This window comes from Heterodontus francisci, chromosome 33 (assembly GCF_036365525.1).
Source record: "Heterodontus francisci isolate sHetFra1 chromosome 33, sHetFra1.hap1, whole genome shotgun sequence".
NCBI lineage: Eukaryota > Metazoa > Chordata > Chondrichthyes > Heterodontiformes > Heterodontidae > Heterodontus > Heterodontus francisci.
Window position 1 is genome coordinate 16,957,417 of NC_090403.1, and position 21,825 is coordinate 16,979,241.

The window sequence follows — 21,825 nt, forward strand, 5'->3', positions numbered from 1 at the left end:
TATGGTCCTCAGATTGATGAGGTGAGCAGTTCACCTTTGACAGACAGGGGAGGGCACCAATCACATTTAGGTGAGATCCTTAGTTTAACGGCCTGAACGTGCACGCGGTGGGCGGTTCCTCAGTTGGATTGTTGCACTTGGTTGGCGGCAAGTATTGCGGTCGTGGCCTCTTACCCGCTCTTGATCTCTTCATTGAAAACTGTTCGCGAGACATTGGTCGTCTCAATTTCTCTGCCCCCCTCACTCACTCTAACCTGTCCCCCTCTGAACTTGAGGCACTCCGTTCTCTCTGGTCTAACCCCGACATGGTCATCAAACCTGCAGACAAGGGTGGTGCTGTTGTTGTATGGCGTACCGACCTCTACCTTGCAGAAGCTCAACGCCAACTCACAGACACTTCTTCCTACCTCCCTCTGGACCATAACCCCACCACCGAACATCAAGCCACCGTCCAAAGGACTGTCACTGACCTCATCTCCTCTGGAGATCTTCCCTCTACGGCTTCCAACCTCATAGTCCCACAACCCCGGACAGCCCGCTTCTACCTCCTTCCCAAAATCCACAAACGGGACTGTCCCGGCAGACCCATTGTGTCAGCCTGCTCCTGCCCCACTGAACTTATTTCTTCCTATCTAGACTCTATCTTTTCTCCGCTGGTCCAGTCTCTTCCCACCTACATCCGTGACTCTTCTGACGCCCTACGTCATTTTGACAGTTTCCAGTTTCCTGGCCCGAACCGCCTCCTCTTCACTATGGACGCCCAATCGCTCTACACCTCCATCCCCCACCAGGATGGTTTGAGGGCTCTCCGCTTCTTCCTGGAACAGAGGCCCAACCAGTCCCCATCCACCACCACCCTCCTCCCCCTGGCTGAACCTGTTCCTACATTGAACAACTTCTCCTTCAACTCCACTCACTTCCTTCAAGTAAAAGGTGTCGCTATGGGTACCCGCATGGGTCCTAGTTATGCCTGTCTTTTTGTGGGATATGTCGAGCATTCTTTGTTCCAGTCCTACTCAGGCCCCCTCCCCCAACTCTTTTTCCAGTACATTGATGACTGTATCGGTGCCGTTTCCTGCTCCCGCCCCGAACTGGAAAACTTTATCAACTTTGCTTCCAATTTCCACCCTTCTCTCACCTTTACATGGTCCATCTCTGACACTTCCCTTCCCTTCCTCGACTTCTCTGTCTCCATCTCTGGGGATAGGTTGTCTACTAATATCCATTATAAGCCCACCGACTCCCACAGCTACCTCGACTACACTTCTTCACACCCTACCTCCTGTAAGGACTCCATTCCATTCTCCCAGTTTCTCCATCTCCGACGCATCTGCTCTGATGATGCTACCTTCCATGACGGTGCTTCTGATATGACCTCCTTTTTCCTCAACCGAGGATTTCCCCCCACTGTGGTTGACAGGGCCCTCAACCGTGTCCGACCCATTCCCCGCATCTCTACCCTCACCCCTTCCCCTCCCTCCCAGAACCGTGACAGGGTCCCCCTTGTCCTCACTTTTCACCCACCAGCCTCCATATCCAAAGGATCATCCTCCGCCATTTCCGCCACCTCCAGCGTGATGCCACTACCAGTCGCATCTTCCCCTCCCTTCACCTGTCAGCATTCCGAAGGGATCGTTCCCTCCGCGACACCCTGGTCCACTCCTCCATTACCCCCACCACCTCGTCCCCGTCCCATGGCACCTTCCCCTGCAATCGCAGGAGGTGTAATACCTGCCCATTTACCTCCTCTCTCTTCACTATCCCAGGCTCCAAACACTCCTTTCAGGTGAAGCAGCGATTTACTTGTACTTCTTTCAATGTAGTATACTGTATTCACTGCTCACAGTGTGGTCTCCTCTACATTGGGGAGACCAAGCGCAGACTGGGTGACCGCTTTGCGGAACATCTCCGCTCAGTCCGCAAGCAGGACCCTGAGCTTCCGGTTGCTTGCCATTTCAACACTCCCCCCTGCTCTCATGCTCACATCTCTGTCCTGGGATTGCTGCAGTGTTCCAGTGAACATCAACGCAAGCTCGAGGAACAGCATCTACCGATTAGGCACACTACAGCCTGCCAGACTGAACTTTGAGTTCAATAATTTCAGAGCATGACAGCACCCTATTTTACTTTCATTTTTAGTTATTTTTTCTTCCTCTTTTTTACATTCTTTTTTACATTTTTTACAATCTTTTTTTTTGCATTTATTTCATTTCATCTTAGTTTGTTCAGTTTGCTTACCCACTGTTTTTTTTCAGGTTTGCACTTGCTGCTGCTCAATATTCAGTGTATTATCACCTAATCTGTACTAATGCTTTGTCTTTCAACACACCATTAACATATTGTTTGCCTTTGCTCCGTGACCTTTTAATGTTTTTATTAACTCCCAGTTATTTAGACTCAGTCCCTAAACAGCAATACTCTCCAGCCAATTAACTCACGGCTTTCCTGTAATGTCACAGTTTGATTCCGGCGCATAGAGGTAGTTGGTCTCCACGCAGGTCCGTCGCAGCCGCTCCCAACTCCCTCCAGGTAGGTGGAAGGCCCCGAGCCTGGATCTGGATTTATTCTCTCCCCAGTAGGTTCCTCGCAGGTCCGCCGCTGCTGCCACTGCCGCTCCCGACTCCCTCCAGGTAAGAGATTCTAGATGTTAACGATATCAAGGGATATGGGAATAGTGCAGGAAAATGGCATTGAGGTAGATCAGTCATGATCCAGTTGAATGGCGGAGCAAGCTCGAGGGGCTGAATGACCTACTCCTGCTCCTATTTCCTATGTTCCTATACCAGGACATCTGCACAGCCCAGCTCAGCTGCCGCTCACCAGGCTGGTTACCAGCATATCCTCACCTTGGAGAGTATTCCATCACACTTCTGACTTGTGCCTTGTAGATGGTGGACAGGCTTTGGGGAGTCAGGTGTTGAGTTACTCGCCACAGAATTCACAGGCTCTGACCTTCTCTTGTCACCACAGTATTTATATGGCTGGTCCAGTTCAGTTTCTGGTCAATGGGATCCCCCAGGATGTTGATAGTGGGGGATTCAGTAATCGTAATGCCATTGAATGTCAAGGGGAGATGGTTAGATTCTCTCTTGTTGGAGATGGTCATTGCCCGGCACCTGTGTGGCACGAATGTTGCTTGCCACTTGTCAGCCCAAGGCTGAATGTTATCCACGTCTGCTGCGTCTGCACATGGACTGCTTCAGTATCGAAGGAGTTGTGAATGGTACTGAACACTATCATCAGTGAACATCCCCACTTCTGGCCTTATGGAGGAATGAAGGTCATTGATGAAGCAGCTGAAGATGGCTGGGCCTCGGACACTACCCTGAGGAACTCCTGAAGTGATGTCATTGAGCTGAGATGATTGGCTTTCAACGAGCACAAGCAGAGGATAGTTTTCCGAATTCCCATTGACTTCAATTTTGCTAGGACTCCTTGATGTTGCACTCGGTCAAATGCTGCCTTGATGTCACTCTCATCTCACCTCTGGAATTCAGCTCTTTTGTTCATGTTTGGACCAAGTCTCTAATGAGATCTGGAGATGAGTAATTCTGGCAGAACCCAAACTGAGCATCAGTGAGCAGGTTCCTGATGAGTTCGTTCTGCTTGCTAGCACTATCGATGACATCTTCCATCACTTTGCTGATGTTGGAGTGTAGCTGATGGGCAGTAATTGGCTGAATTGGATTTATCCTTTTTGTGGACAGGACATACCTGGGCAATTTTCCACATTGCTGGGTTAGATACTAGTGTTGTAGCTGTACTGGAACTGCTTGGCTAGGGGCACGACTAGTTCTGGAGCACAAGTCTTCAGTACTATTGCCAGAATGTTGTCAGGGCCCATAGATTTTGCAGTATCCAGCACCTTCAGCTGTTTCTTGATATCAGGTGGAGTGAATCGAATTGGCTGAAGACTGGCATCTGTGATGCTGGGGACTTCAGGAGGCAGCCGAGATGGATCATCCACTCAGCACTTCTGGCTGAAGATGGTTGCAAATGCTTCAGCCTTGTCTTTTGCACTGATGTGCTGGGCTCCCCCATCATTGAGGATGGGGATGTTTGTGGAGCCCCCTCCTCTGGTTAGTTGTTTAATTGTCCACCACCATTCACGACTGGATGTGGCAGGACGACAGAGCTTTGATCTGATCCATTGGTTATGGGATTGCTTAGCTCTTTTCATAGCATACTGCTTCTGCTGTTCAGCATGCAGCTAGTTCATGAACTGGGGACTCTTCCAGGGACACCGTACCTGTCACTGGAGCCTCAATATTTCTGGGGCCTCAATATTTCACCATATTTATCAATGAATTGGTTGAAAGAATGGAGAGTTCTATATCCATGTTTGCAGATGGCACTAAATTGGGGGGTGGGACAGTAAGTAATGCAGATGAGAAGTTGAAAAGGGACATAAACAGATTAAGTGAGTGGACAAAACAATAGAAAATGGAGTTCAATGTGCACAAGTGTGAGGTCATCCACTTTGGACCTAAGAGAGATAAATCGAGTATTTTCTAAAGGTTAGAGTTAAGGAACTGTGGAGGAATAGAGATTTGTGAGTCCAAGTACAAAAAGCATTAAAAGCCAAAAGACAGGTACAAAAAGCAATCATAAAAGGATTGGAATCTTTACCTTTATCTCAATGGGGCTAGAAAACAAAGCAGAGGAAATGTTGCTTCAGTTGTATAGAGTCTTCATCTGAAGTACTACATTCAATTCTGGGCCCCACAACTCAAGGAGGAGATTTGGCCTTAGACGGGGAGCATTGTAGATTTACCAGAATTATACTGAAGCTTAATGGGTTAAAATATGAGACTGGTTACATAAAATTGGCTTATATTCCCTTAAGTCTAGAAGATTGAGGGTGATCTGATTGTGATATTCAAAATGTTTAAAGAATTCAATAGGGTATATACAGAGAAACTATTTCTCTGGTGAGGGAATCCAGAATGAGGGGACATAATCTTGAAATTAGAGCAAGGCCATTTAGTAGCAAAATCAGGAACCACTGTCACACAAAGGGTGGGAGAAAGCTGGGGATCAGTTGGTTGTGTTCATTCCCCAGATATAGGTGCCAGCCTACAACAGTTAGAAAAGCTAACAGCTTGAATTAAGTTGACAACATTAAAATCAGTTCCTGAATAAATTTTTACGACCGAGGTCACTGCTTCAAAGCAACTGAGAAGTTAAATTTCTTTTAATTATGCTGGGACTTTAACATTTTTTATGCGTACTTTCAGGCTTGCATGCTTAAATCAATTTTTTTCTGTAAAAACTGAAACCCAGTGGTATCATGGGCTGGATTTTAAAACCTCTCCGACGCCAGGAACGGTGGCAGGGGGGCAATGAAGATAGGAACGGAGGAGGCGCGCCACCGACCCCACCGATTTCGGTGGTGGCAAGGCCTCGTGGCAGCCGCCCCGCCACTTGGCAACAGGGCCCGCATTAAAATATGTTACCATGCAGGCCGCAGCCATTCAGGCAGCACGTTTCAATCTTTATTTTGGCGTCCAACAATGCCGCGCCTTCGAATCCCTGTGTGGGGAGGGGGGAGTAGGTGATTTTCTCTGTGCTGGGGGTGGGGTTACAACGCTTCGGATTGGCTGGGGGGGGTTGATGGGAAGGGGTAAATGATAAAGTTTCCGACCTTTGTGGGGGTGTGAAGGACAAATCTTCATGTTAGGTATTCTGGGGGGGGTGGTGGGTGAAGAATGATGTACAATGCCATTGTGGGGTGGGAGGGGGCATGGAAAACCTATTTTATTCATTTTTATAAAATGAACATCCAATGTACCTTTAAATTTTAAATGTACATTGAGGGCTGTAAGCCCTTTACAAATGGCACCAGGGCATTGGTGGTGGACGCCGTTGCTGGCGATGGCTCGCCTGCCCCCTCCACGTCATCACAAGAGGCGGGCACTGAAGCCATGCTAATGAGCTACCGCGTTTGAAATCACAGCGGCTCTGCGATGTGGTCCCCATGCGTGTGAGCTGCATTTTTATACCCCCGCCGCCTATTTCTGCGGCGGACTCTTAAAATGCAGCCCCATGTGTCAAATGGTCAAGATTAGTAGAGTGGTAATGTCACTGGACTATTAATCGCAAGAATGAGTTCTCCTCTCACTGTGGTGGTTTGAGAATTTCAATTAGGTTAAAAAAAATCTGGAAATAAAAAGCTGATAACACTAAAAAAAAAAGTAACCATAAAGTTATCGGGTTGTTTTAAAAACTCAATTGATTCATTATTATCCTCTAGGCCAGAAATCGCTGGTCACCACAGGTGTGACTATAGTGACACCATTTTTACCAAAAGCACAGATATTATTAGATAATGCCTTGTGCACACAATACAGGTAAATGTGCATATTTACATAACAAACATCTACCATCATTCAGTAACCAAGGAAGTAAAGCACTCACAATGACCAAAAAACACTTGCACACTCCGATTTTCATCGTATTGTTTTACCAACACATAGAAAGGTTAAAGAAAGTAAGTATACACCATGCTAATAAGTTTTGAAATCCAAGGAAACCTGCTGGCTTTACTTACTCTGGCCCGTGTGTGACTGCAGTCCCACACCATTGCAGTTGACTACCCTTCGCTGCCCTCCAAACTGGCCTAGCAAGTTACTTACTTGTATTCAAACTGATCCACCTTCACGACCTGGGCTAAAGAGTTTCAAAACTGCAGCCCAGCACCACCAGCTCAGGGTGGGTAATAAATGCTGGCTTTGCAATGAAACAGACATCCCAAGAATGAATATAAAGCAATGGAACATGAACTCGTCATGATTTAAATTACAACCAATATTCCATTAGCTGCATGATGAGCAAAAAATACACAATACAATTTTTGCAGTGGTGGGTTAATGTTTGAAGGGGAAGCGAGATCTGTGGAGGTAAATGTTATTTTTGAGGAGGTCTAGATGACATTCTCCCCAGCAATTTGATTTTTGACTTTTTTGGTGCATTTTGAAGAGTACTGATTCTTTTCCATGCCTGGTTTTGCTGTGCTTTCTCTTTTTTTACATATATTTGATTTGCCCTGTAATTGAGTTTGAGCCTCGTAAATTTGGGTTTGCTACAGATATCTGTTCAGAATTGTGGTAAGAGCCGTTCCCTGCTTCATACAGGAGTCGACACCAGATGCCCTGCCTTTTCTTTTGTTTCAAAAATATACTTTATCCATAAAATTTGTAAAATACAATCCAATCTAAATGTCACAGTTCACATAATGCAATACAGGTCAATTAGATTAAATACAGTACACGGCACTCTCAGGTGCCTCACTCTACCTGCAGTGCACATTACATCTACAATTACATTTCATATTAAACATTTTCTGGTGCGTACAGCCTGAGGGATTTTACCCAGATTCCAGTTCCTTGATCTACTATGGTGGGATGGGCCTAAACTGTGGCTTTTCCCCATTCAGCCTTCACAGCGGCTACCCTAAGAATTATTGTACCCCTCACCATAGTCCTGGACCTTGGAATGTGCAAGTCTGCAAAACTCAGTCACAGACAACTCTTGGCACTGGAAGACCAGAAAATTTTAGGCAGACCAAAGAGCGCCTTTCACCGAATTGATGCTCCTCCAGCAGGAGTTGTTTGTTCTCAGGGATGCACACTGACAGTCTGTAGACCATAGGGGTGTGTGTTATGGAGCTGTTCGGGATGAACCATGACTAAAACCATTGAATTCAGACATTCTTTGGAAATGCACATTTTTGGAGAAGGTGGGTGATAGTCTCTGTCCCCACCACAGCTGCCTCAAGGACAGCATGCAGTGGCGCTGAGACTCCGGATGTACCTGAAGGATCTGATGGGGAGGGCCTTTCTCATCACCAGCCAAGCTATGTCTTGGTGCTTGCTGGAAAGCTCTGGCAATGAGGTTTTCTGCTAAATGCCTTTTACAGTCTACTCCGGGAACCATCCAACAGGATCTACCATCTTTTCCGGCAGGGCCTTGAGGACATTAAGTGCGGAGCACTGGCAGATTGACGTGGTCAAAGGTGTTTTTCTGCACAAACTTTTCCATGAGAGACAGGTGGTATGGCATGATCGAACTGAATGGAGTGTTCCGCGGCAATGTGGCCAGACCCATTCTTCACAACACCGGGGACAGATAGAACCTCAGCACGTTGTGACACTTGGTGTTTGTGTATCAAGGGTCTGTGCACAGCTTGATGCAGCTGCACACAAAGGTGGTCATCAAGATGAGGGTGACATTGGGTACATTATTCTTTCCTTTAGCTGGAGATTTGTACATTGTGTCCCCATGGACATGGTCCATTTTTAATCTCCAGGTAAAGTGGAAGATGGCTCAGTTGACGGTTGGATCCAGGAGCAGGGTATGGGCCAGACCTGCACCATGTACAGCAACATTGAGAGCACCTCACACCTGATGACCAGGTTCTTACCCGCAACGGAGACGGAGTGTCACTCCCACATGCCCAGTTTCTGGTTCACCATGGCTATACGCTCCTCCACGTTTATGGTGAATGCCATGGTCCCTCCGAACCATATACCCACCACCCACAGGTAGTGTGACCTGATGGTGAAGGGGACAAAGAATCAAAGTTGTCCCAGTTCCCAAAGAACATGGTCTCACTCTTGCCTCAATTTACTTTGGCTCCTGAGGCCAGTTACAGATGCTCATCAACCTGTGAACCAACAGTGGATCCGAGCAGAAGACAGCAATCTCATCCACGTACAGGGAGGCTTTGACCTGCGTGCCTCTGCTATCTGGGCTCATCACCCCTCTTGCACCTACATCGTTCCTGATGGACTTGGCAAAAGATTCAATACAGCATAGAAACAAGACAGGAGAGAGCTTGCATAACTCCAGATTTCATTGGAAAGCTTTCCAATTCCCACACGTTAAAACTGCGCAACTTATGTTTGTGTAGAGCAGTTGGATTCAATTACAGATTCCCTCCCCAAACTCCATTTGAGAGCACATCCATCATGTACGTATGTAATATTCTGTCAAAGGCTGACTCCTGGTCAAAGCTGATTAGGCAGATGTCCCTCACATAGGCGATTGTATCCCCGAGTAGTGTGAGGCTATCAGAGGTCTTCCTGTCAGGTATGACACAGGCCAGGAGCAGGTGGATCACCAGATCCTGTGCAGACTTGACCCAATTGACAATGACAAACTGCCCTGTATTTCCCCCTAGTGGCTGGGCCTGGGAGAACAACAAAAAAACTACTTTAGGTTCTGGACTGGATCCCTGTGCATGAAGCACACGTACCCCTTTTATCTCTAGGCAATTCCACTCATAAGCTGCTTCATGCCACAGTAGATCAAACAAACATTCAGGATGGCAGGACAGGTGATGTGTCACAGCTGCAGCATGTGAGAGCTCCTGGATGCCAGTGTGATCCAGGGCAAACACATCTGCAGTAAGTGTTTGCAGCTCAAGGAGTTTTGGGGACCAAGCTGCAGACACTGCAACACATCAGGGAGGGGGAAAATTACCTGGGCACTTTGTACCAGGAGGTGGTCACACCCCTTTGAATAGGATCTTCTGATTTGGTCAGTGGATAGGGACAGAAGAGTGTGGCTGCAGGTAAGGGGACCCAGAGGGCAGGAGCCTCAGCCTTTGCAATTGTCCAACAGGTTTGAGATTCTTTTAGCTTGTTTGGGAGAGAGTGGGGGCTGCAGGGTCGATAAGCAACCTGACCATGGCACAGGAAGCCATTCAAGTGGGGGGGAACAAAAAGGAATGTAGTGGTAATAAAGGACAGTATTGTGAGGGGGATTGACACTGTTCTTTGCAGCAAAGAACGAGAGTCCAGAAGGCAGTGTTGCCTGCCCAGTGCCAGGGTTTGGGACATCCGCTCAGGGTTGGAGAGGAACTTTCAGTGGGAGGGGAGGATCCAGTTATCGTTGTCCATGTACCAATGACATAGGCAGTACAAGGAAGGAGGTTCTGCATAGTCAGTATGAGGAGCTAGGCACTAAATTAAGCAGAACCTCAAAAGTAATAATCTCTGGATCATTACTTGAGTCACATGCAAATTGACATAGGGCAAATAAGATTAGAGAAATTAATGCATGGCTTAAAGACTGGTATGGGAGAAGTAGGTTCTGGTTCGTGGGGTACTGGCACCAATACTGGGGAAAATGGAGGCTGTACCGTTGGGACAGTCTCCACGTGAACCCTGCTAGGACTGGTGTTCTAGTGAGCTGCATAACTAGGGAAGTAGAAAGGGTTTTAAACTAAATAGTGGGGGCAAGGGAGAAAGGAATTAATATGGGAAATGATAAACAGACCGTGACAGGAAAGGATAGAGTGTACAAATTTAAGAGTAAATCAGCAGTCAAGGCTAGATGTTACAAAAATAACAGGACAAAACTAAAGGCACTGTATCTGAATGCACGTAGCACTCAAAACAAAACAGATGAACTGCTAGCACAAATAGAAATAAATACGATCTGATAGCTATTAGAGATATTGCTGCAGGATGATAGATTGGGACCTGAATATTGAAGGGTACATGACATTTAGGAAAGACAGAAAGCTAGGAAAAGGTGGAGGGGTGGCTCTGCTAATTAATGATGGTATTAGTACATTAGACAGGGATGACCTAAGTTCAGGAAACCAGGCTGTAGAAGCGGTTTGGGTAGAGATGAGAAAATATAAAGGTAAGAAGTCATTTTTGGGAGTAGTGTACAGGCCACCTTACAGTAACCATATCGTAGGGCAGAGTATAAAGGAAGAAATGTCAGAAAGGTACAGCGGGGTTTTTTAATCTACGTATACACTAGAAGAATCAGAGGGGCAAAGGTAGCCTAGATGAGTTCATAGGTGTTCCGATGAAGGGTCGCAGACCTGAAACATTAACTCTGTTTCTCTCTATACACATGTTGCCAGACCCGCTGAGTATTTCCAGCACTTTCTGTTTTCATTTCAGACTTCCAGCGTCCACAGTATTTTGCTCTTATTTAAGGAGTTCATAGAGTATTTTTGGGATAGTTTCTTAGAACAGCACATCCTGGAGCCAACCAGAGAGGAGGCTATACTATACCTGGTATTGTGCAACAAGATAGGATAAATTGATGACCTCATAGTGAAGGTGTCCCTAGGCAACAACGAATATAATATGATTGAATTTTACATTCCATTTGAGGGAGAGAAGAGTGGGTCTAAGACTAGTATTTTAAACTTAAATAAGGGCAATTATAAAGGCATGAAAGCAGGGCTTGCTAAAGTGAACTGGCAAATTAGGTTAAGGGATGGGTCAATAGAGATGCAGTGGCAGATATTTAAGGGGATATTTCAGGATACATTCCAACATGAAAGAAAAATCCCAAGGGAAGGACCCACCATCTGTGGTTAACTAAAAAAGTTAAAGATAGTATCAATTTTTTTTAAAAAGCATACAATTGTGCAAAGGTGGGTGGCAGATCAGAAGATTGGTCAGAATATAAAGAATAGCAATGACTAAAGATTGATAAGGAGGGAAGAGTACGAGAGAAAGCTAGCTAGAAATATAAAAACAGATAGTAAGAGTTTCTATAGATATTTTTTAAAAGAGTTAAAGTGAGCTATAGAAAGTGGGACTGGGGAACTAATAAGGGAAAATAAGGAGATGGCAGTTGAATTGAACAGGTATTTTGCATCAGTCTTCATTATAGAGGATACAAGTAACATCCCAGAAATAGCTATAAATCAGGAAATGGAAGGGAGGAACTCAAGAAAATTACAATCACCAGGGAAGTGGTACTGAACAAATTGTTGGGCTGCAGTCTGACAAGTCCCCAGGTCCTGATGGATTTCATCCGAGGGTCCAAAAGAAGTGGCTAGTGAGATAGTTGATGTATTGGTTTTAATTTTCCAAAATTCCCTCAATTCAGGGAAGGTTCCATTAGACTGGAAAATAGCGAATGTGACTCCTTTATTCAAAAAGGGAGACTGAAAGCAAGAAACTACAAGCCAGTTAGCTTAACATCTGTCTTAGGGAAAATGTTAGAAGCTATTATTAAAGATGTTATAGCAGGGCACTTAGAAAAATTCAAGGTAATCAGGCAGAGCCAACATGGTTTTGTGAAAGGAAAATCATGTTTAACCAATTTATTGCAGTTCTTTGAAGAAGGAGCCTGTGCTGTGCATAAAGGGGAACCGGTGGATGCACTGCACTCAGATTTCCAGAAGGCATTTGCTAAAGTACCACATCAAAGGTTATTGCGGAAAATAAAAGCTCATGGTGTAGGGGATAACATATTAGCATGGATAGAAGATTGACTAGCTAAGAGGAAAGAGTAGGCATATCATCAGTTCTGATGAAAAGTCACTGACCAGAAACATTAACTCTGCTTCTCTCTCCACAGAAACTGCCAGACCTGCTGAGTATTTCCAGCATTTTTTGTTTTTAATCGGGTAGGCATATATGGGTCATTTTCTGGTTGGCAAGATGTAACAAGTAGTGTGCCGCATAGATCAGTGCTGGGGCCTCAACTTTTTACAACTTATATAAATAACTTGGATGAAGGGACCGAAAGTATGGTTACTAAATTTGCTGATGACACAACGTTAGGTAGTAACTAGAAAAGCTAATAGAATGATATCATTTGTGAGGGGAATTCAATAAAAAAGTAGGGAGGTTATGCTTCAGTTATACAGGGCATTGGTGAGACCACATCTGGAGTACTGTGTCCAGTATTGGTCTCCTTATTTAAGGAAGATGTAAATGTGTTGAAAGCAGTACAGAGAAGATTAACTAACGAATACCTGGAATGGGGGGGGTTGTCTTATGAGGAAAGGTTGGACAGGCTAGGCTTGTATCCGTTGCAGTTTAGGAGAGCAAGATGCAACTTGATTGAAACATACAAGATCCTGAGAGGTCTTGACAGAGTGGATGTGGAAAGGATTCTCCCTTGTGGGAGAATCTAGAACTTGGGGTCACCTATTTAAGACAGAGATGAGAATTTTTTTCTCTCAGAGGGTCCTCTTTGGAACTCGATTCCTCAAAAGGCAGTGGAAGCAGAGTCTTTAAATATTTTTAAGGCAGAAGTACATAAATTCTTGATAAGCAAGGGGGTGAAAGTTATCGGGGGTAGGCAGGAATGTGGAGTCAAGACTACAATCAGATCGGCCATGATCTTATTGAATGGCGAAGCAGGCTCAAGGGGCCTATTCCTGCTCCTAATTCGTATGTTCGTAAACATAATATTGTGTATGATGAGACACACATAAGGTGTCACATTTGGCATCAGGTCAAACATAGGCAAGAAAATGTCCTGCTGATTATCACTTACTGCCCTCCCTCAGCTGATGAATCAATATTCTTCCATGTTAAACAGCAATTGGACAAAGCACTGAGGGGTGGCTCGGTAGCATCACTGCTGACTGAACTGGCCGAGGCCTGACGGCCATATCTGCCAGACTGGGCCTGCGGCAGGTGGTGAAAGAATCAATAATAGGGAAAAACCTACCTGACCTTGTCCTCACCAATCTACCTGTCGTAGATGTCTCTATCCATTACAGAATTGGTAGGAGTGACCACTGCAAGGCTTATTTGGAGACAAAGTCGCATACTTCGCAATCAGGATACCTCCATTGTGCCATGTGGTACTACTACCATGCTAAATGGTATGGACCCACAACAGATCTAGCAGCTCAAAACTGGGCATCCATGAGGTGCTGTGGGCCATCAGCAGCAGAATTATATTCAATCACAATCTGTAACCTCATGATCTGGCATATCCCTCACTCTACCATTACCATCAAGTCAGGGGATCAACTCTGTTTCAATAAGGAGTGTAGGAGAGCATGCCAAGAGCAGCACCAGGCATACCTAAAAATGAGCTGCCAACCTGGTGAACATAGGACTACTTGAATGCCAAACAGCAGAAGCAGCAACCTGTAGACAAAACCCTGGAATTCCCTAACTGCACTATGGATTACCTACACCACATCGATTGCTGTGGGTCAAGAAGGGGGCTCATCACCACCTTCTCAAAGGCAATTAGGGATGGGCAATAAATGCTGCTCTTGCCTGCAACACCCACATCCCATGAAAAAATAAAAACAAACATTTGAGACAATCAGCATAAATTAATGTTTACACATTACTACAAAAGTAAGCATATTTGTGAGAGCTAAGCCATCCCATGACCAACGGATCAGATCTAAGCACTGCAGTCCTGCCACATCCAGCCGTGAATGGTGGTGGACAATTAAACAACTAACTGGAGGAGATGGCTCCACAAATATCCCCATCCTCAATGATGGGGGAGCCCAGCACATCAGTGTGAAAGATAAGGCAGAAGCATTTGCAAAAACATTCAGCCAGAAGTGCTGAGTTGATGATCCATCTCGGACTCCTCCTGAAGACCCCAGCATCACAGATGCCAGACTTCAGCCAATTCGATTCATTCCGCGTGATATCAAGAAACGACTGAAGGTGCTGGATACTGCAAAATCTATGGACCCTGACAATATTCCGGCAATAGTACTGAAGACCTGTGCTCCAGAACTTGCCGCGCACCTAGCCAAGCTGTTCCAGTACAGCTACAACACTGGCATCCACCCTGCAATGTGGAAAATTGCCCAGGTATGTCCTGTACACAGAAAGCAGGACAAGTCCAACCTGGCCAATTACCACCCCATCAGCCGAGTCTCAATCATCAGTAAAGTGATGGAAGACGTCATCAACAGTGCCATCAAGCGGCACTTGCTTAGTAATAACCTGCTCAGTGACGCTCAGTTTGGGTTCCGCCAGGGCCACTCAGCACCTGACCTCATTACAGCCTTGGTTCAAACATGGACAAAAGAGCTGAACTCAAGAGGTGAGGGGAGAGTGACTGCCCTTGACTTCAAGGCAGGATTTGACAGAGTATGGCATCAAGGAGCCCTAGCAAAACTGAGGTCAATGGGAATCAGGGGGAAAACCCTCCGCTGACTGGAGTCATACCTAGCACAAAGTAAGATGATTGTGGTTGTTGGAGGTCAATCATCTCAGCTCCAGGACATCACTGCAGGAGTTCCTCAGGGTAGTGTCCTAGGCCCAACCATCTTCAGCTGCTTCATTAATGACCTTCCTTCAATCATAAGGTCAGAGGTGGGGATGTTCGCTGATGATTGCACAATGTTCAGCATCATTCGTGGCTCCTCAGAAGCAGTCCGTGCAGAAATGCAGCAAGACCTGGACAATATCCAGGCTTGGGCTGATAAGTGGCAAGTAACATTCGCGCCACACAAGTGCCAGGCAATGACCATCTCCAACAAGAGAGAATCTAACCATCTCCCCTTGATATTCAATGGCATTACCATTGCTGAATCCCCCACTATCAACATCCTAGGGGCTACCATTGACCAGAAACTGAACTGGACCAGCTGTATAAATACCGTGGCTACAAGAGCCGATCAGAGGCTAGGAATCCTGAGGCGAGTAACTCACCTCCTGACTCCCCAAAGCCTGTCCACCATCTACAAGGCACAAGTCAGGAGTGTGATGGAATACTCTCCACCTGCCTGGATGGGTGCAGCTCCAACACTCAAGAAACTTGACACCATCCAGGACAAAGCAGGCCGCTTGATTGGCACCCCATCTACAAACATTCACTCCCTCCACCACCAACGCACAGTGGCAGCAGTGTGTACCATCTACAAGATGCACTGCAGCAATGCACCAAAGCTCCTTAGACAGCACCTTCCAAAGCCACGACCTCTACTAACTAGGACAAGGGCAGCAAATGCATGGGAACACCACCACCTGCAAGTTCCTCTCCAAGTTACACACCATCCTGACTTGGAACTATATCGCCGTTCCTTCACTGTCGCTGGGTCAAAATCCTGGAACTCCCTTCCTAACAGCACTGTGGGTATACCTACCCCAAATAGACTGCAGCGGTTCAAGATGGCAGCTCACCAGCACCTTCTCAAGGGCAATTAGGGATGGGCAATAAATGCTGACCTGGCCAGTGACGCCCACATCCCATGAATGAATAAAAAAAAAAGCACGCTTTGGGTGGTACCTTCATTAATGTAAAGGGGATGGACTCTGTGACCTGACAATCAGAGCAGGGTTATTCTCGTTTTGAAATCTTTCTGCTGCTCAACTGACTCATGATGTGTGTGTTTTGATTTTTTACAAATCTATTTCAATCCCCATAGTAATCAAGATAGGTTTCCGATACCAAGGTTGGAAGTGTCTATCTGCATGACCAGACATGGCCAATAAATTGTCCATTGGTGGTCTCAGAGAAACAACTGAAAGAACGTGGCACTTATTATGATAGGTAATGTGCTTTTAATGGAACCTAGTGGACTCCAACCACCATCTCAGACAATGGGCTATCCAAAGTGTGACAGTAAAACTCTGCATGGCTCTAGAGGGCACCTTGGGGATACTGACCGGAAGATACAAGGTTTGGTGAGCAATGAGCTTAGCTTATGTAAATTATCAAAGCAAGTCTGAATCAGTAGGGTAACATCTGGAAAAAAAAACTTATTTATCGTACTTTTTTCCACACCCTGTTATTAGAATATGAAATGCTTTACTACAATCTTAGATGTTTGAAGGTGGCAGGATATATTGAGAAAGTAGTTAGCAAAGCATATGGGATCTTGGACTTCATAAATAGAGGTACTGAGTACAAAATCAGGGATGCTATGCTGAACCTTTATAAAGCTTTGGTGACGCCTCAACTAGAACATAGCATCCCATTCTATTCACCAGACTTTAGGAAGGATGTGAGGGCCCTTAAGAGGATGAAGAGTAGCTTTACCAGAATGGTTCCAGGGATGAGGGATTTTAACTACAAGGTTAGGTTGGAGAAGCTGTCATTGTTCTCCTTGGAACAAATGAGATCGAGGGGAGATTTGAAAGGGTGGGGTTCATGATTATAACCAGTTTAGATAAGGTCGAAAAAGATCAGCTATGCCCATTAGCTGATGGTACAAGGACCAGGGGACACAGATTCAAGGTTTTGGGTAAGAGATGCCAAGGGAATGTGGGTGTGAGGAAGAACTTTTTTTTTTACACAGCAAGTGGTATGACCTGGAACTTGCTACCTACGAGGGTGGTGGTAGCGGAGACAATTGAAGATTTCAAAAGGAAGTTGGATGGGCACTTAATGGAAATAAACTTGCAGGGCTACGGGGATAGAACAGCGGAACAGGACTGACTTGATCGCTCAACAGAGCCAATAGACTCGATGGGCCGAATAGCCTCCGTCTGTGCCAGTATGACTATGGCTCACCATCACCTTCTCAAGGTCTCAAGGGCAATTAGGGATGGGTAATAAATGCTGGTCTTGCCAGTGACGCCCACATCCTATGAATGAAAAAAAAGTCTTCTTCATGGCTCAGAGCTATTTTGAGTATGTGCCAGAAAGGTTTCCTTCGGCCAGTTCATTAGGTTGATGAGTAAGCTGGGAGGTGGGTTTCTGAGAAGGGGAAACAACTGAAGGGAGGGAAGGTTTCATCTTACACCAACCTGCCACCTTGGCTAACTACAGCATCTTTAACAAAGCCCATTACAGGAGGACCTGGATTCAGCCCATCAAACACTATCAAAGAAGTTGACACATCATTAGTTATCCTGTGCAGGTCCTTCCACCACACTAAAGGCAGATACACTAAGTATTCGTTGAGCTTTTTGCAGCATTACATACAGCTTGCCATAAAAGATATGTGCACAAATTGGCTGCCATGTTTCCTACATTACAATAGTGACTACACTTCAAAAAATACTTAATTGGTTATAAAGCAAGTTGGGATGTCCTGAGATTGCGAAAGGCACTGTATGCAAGTCTTTTCTTCTTTTGGAACAGTTTGTTTGCTTTTGTGTCTTAGTTTCAGAGTTTTACCTGGTCTTGTCTACATTAGTCCCTGAGGGTTGGAGGTGGTGGGGTGGGCCATCCTTGGATAGCTTCTGATCTAATTTATTTGGGGGAAGGAGGGATTGATTTATGTTTTAAATATAAGATACAACAGAGTTACTGGGAGCTTCACAGTGCAGCCCACCCATGCCCACAGTGCGATGTATAGTTTCAATATGTAGGTTTAAAAAAAATCATGCTTGGTGCCAATAAACACACGATAGAGTGAACAACTATACAGATTACAATCAGTATTGGTACAGTGATCAACTGCTCATTACCATGTTCAGCTTTTGACGGGAAGCATCTGAAAGATAAAGTTAAAGCTCAGTTAAATTCTCGCCATATCAGGCTTCGTAAAACAGCTAATGGAATTTATATTCAAGGCAAATGATCAGTAATTTCCCATGTTTTTCTCCCCCCACTGCCTCTCAGGCAATGATGGAAGCTGGGTACTGTTTCATGGACAGTAGCCACCCTCTGGAGCAACACAATGTCTTCACAGTGAGAGCTAGCAGGCAACTCAACCACAAGGATGTCTGAGCAGGGGGGTATCTCAAAATGAAGATTAACCTTGTTCACACACATGTAGCTTCAGGTAGCTCGCAAAAGCAGGATCCCCGGCTGATTGCTCCCTTCGCTAATTCAGGGGCACTGATGCCAACCACAATGTTCCAAGAGCACTATTAACCACCGAATGCCACATCTGTGACTGGGGGATCACCTTAGGGTGAGAACAGGGTGAGGGTGGCTGCTTGGTTTTTTTTAAGGATTATAAACGAGACAGAAGTGACTTAAAGAGACTACATGAAAGTCGAGGGAGAGAGGTTGGATCCCAGACATATTTAAGAGGTCAGTGATATATGGTTATCAAAGAAAAATAATAGAGTGCAATCTCATTGGAAATACAATATCTCTGACAATTCAGTACAGTGAGGGGTGCTGCACTGTCAGTCGAGATTATGTGCTCAAGTCTCTGGAATGGAGATGAACCCCTGACATTCTAACTCAGAGGTGACAGTGCTACCTACTGAGAAAAGGCTTGATCCTTATGTATTAAATTTTGATTTTATTTAGTTGTTGTGAATTAATGTCCCCACCTATTTACTGGGGACAGGTTAGAGAGAGCTTTACACCTCACCAGCAGGGTTTGATGCCCGATGTATCCCCCACATTGACGCACACACTAGTGAGCACAAACTTCAGACACACACAAACAAAACTTCAAGGCCTTAGATTCTTAATTAAAATATTGCAGAGGTTACAAAAATCATTGCTGATTTCATCCTCCTCTCCTGAAAGCTTAGCTACAGTTGCACAGGCCATCCCATCCAGTTGGCCCTACGTCATGTCTATACAGTGAGGGCTGGCAGGCTAACTGATTGGAGACGGCATCACAGCCAGGCCTAAGCCTATCCTCAAACGATGAACACTCTGGCACATTCTTCAGCAACAGGACTCTTGGTTATCATCCCCACCCTTCCTAGCCTGGGGTTGTCCAAGGTCAACAGCAGAGCGCAATGCTCAGTCTTGGCTTAGTTGGTAGCACTCTCATCCTTTATTTTATTTTTATTTAGAGATACAGCACTGAAACAGGCCCTTCGGACCACCGAGTCTGTGCCGACCAACAACCACCCATTTATACTAACCCTACAGTAATCCCATATTCCCTACCACCTACCTACACTAGGGGCAATTTACAATGGCCAATTTACCTATCCCCTGCAAGTCTTTGGCTGTGGAAGGAAACCGGAGCACCCAGTGAAAACCCACGCAGTCACAGGGAGAATTTGCAAACTCCACACAGGCAGTACCCAGAATCAAACCCGGGTTCCTGGAGCTGTGAGGCTGCGGTGCTAACCACTGCGCCGCCCTTCTGCTGTCCTTCTGCTAGAAGGTTGTGGATTCAATTTCCACTCTAGGACTTGAACGTATAATCTAGACTGGCACTTCAGTGCAATACTGATGGACTGCAGCAATGGCGGAGGTGCCATATTTTGGATGAGATGTTAAAGTAAGACTACCTATTCAGGTAATTAAAGATCCTGGACCACTAGTCATCGAGAGATAGAGCACTGAAACAGGCCCTTCGGCCCACCGAATCTGTGCCGACCAACAACCACCCATTTGTGCTAATCCTACATTAATCCCATATTCCCTATTGCCACCTACCTACACTCGGGGCAATTTACAATGGCCAACTTACCTATCAACCTGCAAGTCTTTGGCTGTGGGAGGAAACCGGAGCACCCGGCAGAAACCCACGTGGTCACAGGGAGAACTTGCAAACTCCACACAGACAGTACCCAGAACTGAACCCGGGTCGCTGGAGCGGTGAGGCTGCGATGCTAACCACTGCGCTGCCCCAATGCAAGTTCTCCCAGTGTCGTAGTCTAGACACCTCTCTCCATTAACATCTCCCCCAAAAAATAACTGGTCATTCATCTCACTGCTGTGTGCCATTTGTCCACATTACAACAAAGATTACACTTCAAAAAGTAATCGATTTGGCTGTGAAGTGTTTTGGCACGTCCCAGGCATTTTCTAAATGCAAGCTCAACACTTTCTTTGGCAATTGTCTAGTGACTACGAGTCAGAGAAAGGGGGAAATCAGCCAGGGTTTCTATTCCTGATCACTGTCCTGCAACCTGGGTTAGACAGAGGGGAAATCAGCCAGGGTTTCTATTCCTGATCACTGTCCTGCAACCTGGGTTAGACAGAGGGGAAATCAGCCAGGGTTTCTATTCCTGATCACTGTCCTGCAACCTGGGTTAGACAGAGGGGAAATCAGCCAGGGTTTCTATTCCTGATCACTGTCCTGCAACCTGGGTTAGACAGAGGGGAAATCAGCCAGGGTTCCTGCTCTTGATCACTGTTCAGTGACCCTTAGGTTAGAGAGCAGAGCGGGAGAATTCAGCCAGGGTTATTGCTCCCGATCACTGTCCTGCGACCCCTGAATTAGACAGAGGGGAAATCAGCCAGGGTTTCTGCTCAACACTGCCCAGTGACCCCTGTCAGAAAGAGTGTGCAGGTGAGAACTGGATTGGACTTGGTTGTGACATCTCGTGCAATGAATCACTGATGCATGTGCATGAAGAATGACCAGTTGTGCAAGATACTTGTGCCTGTGGAACTGTACCCCAGCAAGCATCTGCAACCAGTAGATAATGGAACAGGAACAGAAAGCACCGTTAGTCACACACCTCAGCCAGCACTGTTGTGTAACTGCATCCTTACTGGGTGGGCTCAACTGTTGTCGGCAACACAGAGAGGACTGCACCAGTCTCTTTGAAACAGTCCTCATTCAATCTCAATACAAACACGGGTTCAGCTGAACTTCCTCATCATATATGCAACAGTCCATACAGTGCAGAAAGCTCTTTCTTGCTGCCAGTCAACTTTGCGACTCTATATTATCGTAGACTTTAATAACGTCCCGATACTCATCGATCAGTTCAATCAAACAAAATGCTGCCTCCAAATCTCTGTCTGTCAGCTCAACGGTGGTCGTAGCAATAAACTCAGGCCTAGCAGTAATGGTCAGCAGTCCCAGTGCATTCAACCTCTCTCGTACCTCTCGCAGCGAGGGCATATCAGAAACAAACTGAAAAACAATGTTAAAAAGCACAAGATTACAGACAGCACATGGCTTTTTCAGCTCCTTGACATGGCTGTAAAACTTCACACATGTATTAACTGCCTGGTGTAAGAATGCTATGATATGGGTAAATTCATCATGCAATATTAGATCAGACATATCATAGGGTCAGTCTCCACTTGGTGCTGAATGACGTGATCACAGCCAGTGTGGTGCCTGGAAGCTGGGTTGCAATCGGCCTTAGGTCCTTGAGCTTATTTATTTTTAAAGAGATACAGCACTGAAACAGGCCCTTCAGCCCACCGAGTCTGTGCCGACCATCAACCACCCATTTATACTAATTCTACACTAATCCCATATTCCTACCACATCCCCACCTGTCCCTATATTTC

The 21,825-nt window shown here is 45.8% G+C and overlaps 1 protein-coding gene across 10 annotated transcripts in view; it reads right to left on the bottom strand.

Annotated features, from left to right (window-relative positions):
• Positions 1-6,414: 6,414 nt before the first annotated feature.
• The window catches only part of LOC137348032 (translational activator of cytochrome c oxidase 1-like), a 39,753-nt gene continuing 24,342 nt past the window's right edge, over positions 6,415-21,825 (bottom strand). For 5 of the 10 annotated variants that reach the window (XM_068013126.1, XM_068013124.1, XM_068013125.1 and 2 more), the window contains exon 6: positions 12,052-21,439. In XM_068013126.1, the coding sequence (XP_067869227.1) occupies positions 21,230-21,439 (210 nt within the window). In that variant the 3' untranslated portion in view covers positions 12,052-21,229. Of the gene's footprint in view, positions 9,191-12,051; positions 21,440-21,825 lie in introns of those variants that run through there. The other 5 variants (XM_068013130.1, XR_010969052.1, XM_068013129.1 and 2 more) reach the window with 5 other exon arrangements.